This window comes from Cynoglossus semilaevis, chromosome 20, assembly GCF_000523025.1.
Source record: "Cynoglossus semilaevis isolate Cse_v1.0 chromosome 20, Cse_v1.0, whole genome shotgun sequence".
In the NCBI taxonomy this organism is placed as follows: domain Eukaryota; kingdom Metazoa; phylum Chordata; class Actinopteri; order Pleuronectiformes; family Cynoglossidae; genus Cynoglossus; species Cynoglossus semilaevis.
Window position 1 is genome coordinate 8,651,255 of NC_024326.1, and position 6,000 is coordinate 8,657,254.

Consider the following 6,000-nt stretch of genomic DNA (forward strand, 5'->3'; position numbering starts at 1 on the left):
CATTATAGATACAAGGTTTGTTTTGTAAATTACAACTGCAACAGAAAAAAAAAGAAAGGATAAAAGGCTGAATACGATTGGTCACTGCGTGTGTTCAGGGGTCGGGTCATCCAGCTGTTGCCCTAAGCGGTTAACAGTCAGTGATTTCATGTTGTTGTGAACGCCACACACACACTAACACAGGCTTATGACCCGGACGCCGTCACATAAGGCTGACAGTCTGAGGGCGCAGGAAGCAGATGACAGATTTATAACACACACTTGTTGTGGTTTAAAGGGTGTGTGTTCAAAAACGTTACATTATCTTCCGCTCCATCATACTGTTACACTTCCTCCTGCTGCACTTATCTCTCTGGGGAGCAGTAAAGGTCATCATGTGTGGTCTGGTTTTGCTCTCTCTCTCTCTCTCTCTCTCTGAGTCTCTCTCAACACACGCACACTCATTCACAAGAAAATATGAAAAAAAAAAAACTGAAATACACCCATAAAGAACAGAACATAAAATCTATGGTATAATCCTTGATGGTGAAGTCAGGGGGCAGCGTGACACAAACTTGACACAAATCTACTGTGAGTGCAGCAAACCGGTGCTGGCTGGCCTTTGTTGCCCCTCTGTGTCTTAATGGGGTCTGGACCAGGATAAAGGTTCCGTCTGAAGTGTTTGAACTCATTGAGTTAATGTGAGCTCTGCTGCAGGTAGGACTCTGTCCAGGCCTCTGGTTGTGTAACAGATAAAAACATCTGATTTATGTAATATTTATGTATTAATTACAAATCGAATTTGTTTATGAAATGAAAACGTGATTTAAAAAAAAACTATTTATAAAAATTGTTCCAATGACATTGGTCGATGATGTCATAGTTTATCTTACAGCCATGCTGGTCATTAGCATTTCCTTTCAGGTCCTGATATTTTGCTAAGAGGTGTCATTTAGCTGTTCATATGGAAATGAATGACAGCTGCATCTTGATGTGGAAAACCAGCTGCAGCCCTGTTTACCTAGGATCATTTAGGGGAGTACAGTTTGTGGTTACAAATATTGTGCCTTATATGGAAATATGCAAAGTAGACGAAGAATCTAAAAAATATTTTACACAATCTATATAGCACGTTTCTAGTGACTCTTCTATGATTTTAATATCAAACGTTTGCCTTGATTTATTTGAATTCTTTATTTTATTTTTACGTTTTTAGATTAAATGCATATATTATGTTATAATAAAATTATAATTTAGGAGACAAAATCTATTCAACCTAAACATTTAATAAGGGCTGTATTTTTAAGATAGTAAAATTATTAATTTTAGAGAATTATTTTGATAAAAAAATGTTTTTAACATAATTTGTCTTTAATTTGCCATTCATTTTATTTATCTGCAGAATTATGTTGCAGATTATCTTGTCAGTTATGTTTTAGTCGCAAATCTCAGAAGACAACTTTTAGGATCATTAATCCATCACTTAACGCAGGATTATCTCCTAAATAAACGACTGCATCCACACGGGGAAATCCAGAAGCATTTGCAAAAATAATTGTCACTTAAAGACTTTTTTTTGCATCAATTCACACTATTCAAAACTGAACACAAAACATGAGTGCCGATCGTTCCAGGGAGAATTCAGACACATGTAAGTCATCACCAGGGAAAACACAGTCATGAGGTAGAAATTAAATGCTTACTGAGGTTCCTGAAGGCACTGCTTCCACTGGACAAATGTAATAACTGAGCGATGGAGGCAGCCAATCTGCCAAACTGAAAACAAGACTGTGAGCTAGTACTTTGTCTGCAGTCTGTCACAGCAGCCTGCCTGCTGAGGTGCTAAAACTGTCTGGACTTTCTCCTTTGTCTCTGCCCTATCTGCCAGTTCCCTCTGGACAACAATAGAGAACCACAAAGCCAAATATTTGCAGAGAGAACTCTATACTCCAAACTACCTACTGAACTAAAATATGGCCATTTTGAGTTTTTTTTTTTTTTTTGGAGTATCATTTAAATTGGGTGAAGTGCCATTCTCTGCTGTCAGACGGAGCATCTAAAATGATCCCTGCGCTGCAGCTCCCATGGTGAAGTGCTCCAGAGTGGCATAGAGCCGAGCGCTACTCTGGAGCACTTCAAATCCAGGAACTTAGGCGAAACAGAAAGGAAGGAATTTGTTTTGACACACAAAGTCAATCACTGTAACAGGAAGAATCTCCTTTGACATTTTCACTTTGGCATCCACTTCAAGGCCGTACACACAGGGGATAATCTGTGACGCCATACTGGCACAACTTTAATGCCAGATGCCCTCCCGGATGCAATTCTCCCAATTTATTTGTGCATGTGATGTGGCACGGGTTTACATCTTCTGTCCCAGGGAAACAAAGTCATAAAAATGGATTTAAACCTGTATTTTTTTAATTAACCTCTCGTAAAATACAATATATTAATATTTAATAATTGCCCCAAAAAAGTTCCCATTTGACGCCAAACCTGACATTAAGGCAACAACAACGACACCACTGTTTCAAATGCAAACAGGCTAAAGGCTCCAAGGTCATCATTTGGTGCTGTGCCTTTGGAAACTTTAAACTGTGTAGTTTGACAGCTGTATATCTAAATTTAAAAAGCTGCATTTTCTCCCTCAAAACAGAGACACATACTTTCCACTCTGAGCTGTGGCCTCAAATCCCGATTCTTCTAACCCTAACTCTTCAAAATCATCGTCCCATTTGGTCCCAGCTTGGAAAAAAAAAAGAATAAAATGACTTTTTTGTGGAAAGGAAGAAGAAGCAAACACCAAACTCGAAACCGAGTAAACACCACTCACAGACTGAGCTTATTTTTTTCTTACGACAGAATGTTGAATCAGCTATAAATACACGACTATGTTATAATTGTTTTCCTCTGCCATCTAAACCAACGAGCCTAGAGGTCCACTGCGGTGCAGCGACGGACCACATCAGTGGGAAAACGCTCTGTACCTCAGAGCCTGGGCCAACTGCCCATTGAATGCAAAGGAGCCTTTGCCAAAACACACAGGACCAGCCTGGAGCGCAGTGTGTGTGTAGTGTGTGTGGAAACAGCTATGGCAATATTTGGGCGATCACAATGTCAGACTAATGTAAATCCTTGAAGGTTTGGAGAAGTAAAAACTGTCCAGGTGATGCTGCAGTAATGAGTGACTTCTACAACTCCTGTGGTGGCTGCAGTTTCAGTGAGAGCTGTGTGAAAGCTGTGAAATGACCCAGAGATCACAGCGTACAGCCTGTAACAGCGCCCGATGCGGGACGTGCTCGACGCGTACATCGTGTTATTGTGTTAAAAATCACAGACGGACGCAATTGATGCAGCAAAAGCTGACAACGACAGCGTTCCCTCCTCCATCTGTTCCACCGTATCGGGAAACAATACGTGCCAGTGTGTCCGTCAATACAGCAGTCAATATGCAGCTGCCTTCCTCACATGCAACCTATCTGCAACTTAGCCCACATGCTAATTGGTCAGTTTTGAGTGAGCTGAGAAATGCACACAAAGACATGTATTTACTGCTTTCTACATGTAAACAAACCAATAGTCACTTCCAGCATCCATACTCAGGAAATGACAACTTTTCTCTGCGGATTTGTCGATTATTCTATAGTGGACCAACTGTGGAGCTCACATCTGATTTTCTGGGTTAGATGCTGCATCATTTCCAGAAATGGTTCATATTGTGCTTATCAGTGACACGTATTGGAAATTATGTGAAGACAAAACCTGCAGCCATCCCTGCCGTTTCTGAGATTCGTTCGATTTCTCAACATTTTCTTTTTCCTCCAACTTCAACATAGACTGGTCAGCTGACAATAGCAATAACATTTTAAAATCACACCTCATCTACATTGACATTACCACCTCGTAATTCTAACATGACAACACAGGTAATCACTGAATCCACACAGGAAATACAACTACACTTCCTATAAGCAAGATTTAAAGCGAAGAATCAAAGTCCGTTCATTCATCCTCTACCACTTCATCCTTTTCAGGGTCACAGCAGACGTGTCCAATCCCAGCAGTCATTGAGGGACGGGGTGGGCAAGGCATCTCTTCATGTAAGGCAAGAAAACAATCCACTCTACCATGGTACTGCCCAAACAAAAACGGCTGCATGTGACTTTATCTGATTCCATTGTTTACATTTTAGAAATGTCCTTAACTTTAAGGGTAAACAGTCACGTGCAGGACAGCAGCTGCTCTTTCACCTGCTGATAACAACCACTAGGGGCACCTTAGTCAACAGCAGTAACAATAATAATAATAATAATGATGATGATGATGATGATGACGACGACCTACCAGACATATGATGCTGAGAAGTGAGATGAGGAGAAGGTCCAGGTGGTGGAGCAGCAGTGTGGATCCCATCCCTGACTCCTTTCAGGGCTCGAACAGCGGCTGCTGATGCTCAGAGAAGACGGTCTTTGTTTTTGTTTAACTCTCTTCAAAGTAGTGACAGTTTTGCTTTCTTACTCCATCTGGCTGCTCGGTGCTAACGGCTGCTTGTGAAATCATAACTCTGAAATCTCGTCGCTCTGCCCTCGTTTTAATTTCTTATAATCTTACTATATGCCCAGGCTGCGGCCGCTCTCTTTATTTCTCTGCATCTGTCTTTTTTCCTCTTCTGAAATTACATCCACATGTCAGAACTATTTATGTCGCTCTGCGGTGGGAAGTTCAAATGACTCTTTGTAGGGAAGAAACCAACGCTGTATTTTTAGGTCTTTTAAATTTCCCCTCAGACTAACTTAAACACTTCAGTATGGAGCCGTGCGCCTTATGGCTTATTCCAGTCCTCTCTTCCAAATGTTAGATCAGTGTTGGACCAAAATAAGGCCGGGGATGTGTCACTCCATCACCGACCTCTGTTGAATTTCACAATATGCTTTTGACTCACAGAACCATCAACACAGACAGCCATCTACAACCGACCGGCTCTCACACTGGAATCACTCTTAACATTTGTCACTAAGGTGGAGTTATCACTCTGAGTGAATGGATCTTCCGGATTTGTGTTAATGAACACGGCAGGCTGCAGCTGCGCTCCGCCGTTCTTTACGCGTCTCTCGCTCCGGCTCCATGCGCTCAAAACGCAGCGTGGAAATGTGTCATGTTTGACATTTCCGAAGCCGAAAGACAACCAACCAACGACTGCATGTACGAAACTCCCCGACGAGCTGCGTGTTACAATCGTGAAGTAAAAATCAATCTAAATGAAGGAATTTATTTTTTACTTACTACGGAAAAAGAGACAAAGTCGCCCTGACGCACGAACGGCTCACGAGCGCATAAGTAAAGCAGCGCGCAGCGAATGCAAAAGTTGAAGTTTTGTCGTGTTGGAAAGCGGCTCCAGATGTGGCAGGCTGCAGGTCGTGGTTACTAGTGAGTATGTGGATGGAAAAGGAGAGGTGGGGGTCGGGAAGGAGGCAGGTAGGGTGGAGCGTAAAAGCCTCTCATTGGTGCGCCTTCTCTTACGTGGGAATAAACCACGACTCCGAAATGACATATTTTCTCACCCCTCAAACAAACTCCACATTCAACAGATCGCAGGGCTTTTGCCAAACCACCGTTTTCCCCCTGCAGTTTCTCAAAAGTTGCATCCAGTAGTGTTGGGTTACCGAGACATAATACAGGAGATGTTCGGGTTTTTTTTTTTTAAATCTCAGGTTCTCCTGCTGTTCTTGTCTTATCTGTACTTTAATACATATTTTAATGACAGCTTTAAAAAGTGTCACTTATTTGAAAAATTAATGCTGAGGAATAAAGCACTGAGGATTATATAGTGCATTTATAATAATAAACCATGTATTTACGAGCTATCTTTACTAGAATTAAGATTTTAGAAATGTGTTTCTTGCCTATAGAAGACAGAACATGTTTCAGACGTGGTTTTCAAACTTTTTTTCTGCAGTGACCTATCGTCGAGCCCCCACCTCCAAAACTCCACTAAACTTTAATACATGTTTACCCCCTACA

The 6,000-nt window shown here is 41.5% G+C and overlaps 1 protein-coding gene across 1 annotated transcript in view; it reads right to left on the reverse strand.

The window, feature by feature from the left end:
• pth1r (parathyroid hormone 1 receptor) overlaps positions 1–5,704 on the reverse strand; it is a 37,468-nt gene extending 31,764 nt beyond the window's left edge. The window contains exon 1 of the mRNA XM_008334442.3: positions 4,324–5,704. Within this exon, the coding sequence (XP_008332664.1) occupies positions 4,324–4,392 (69 nt within the window). The 5' untranslated portion in view covers positions 4,393–5,704. The remainder of the gene's footprint in view (positions 1–4,323) is intronic.
• Between the last annotated feature and the right edge of the window lie 296 nt (positions 5,705–6,000).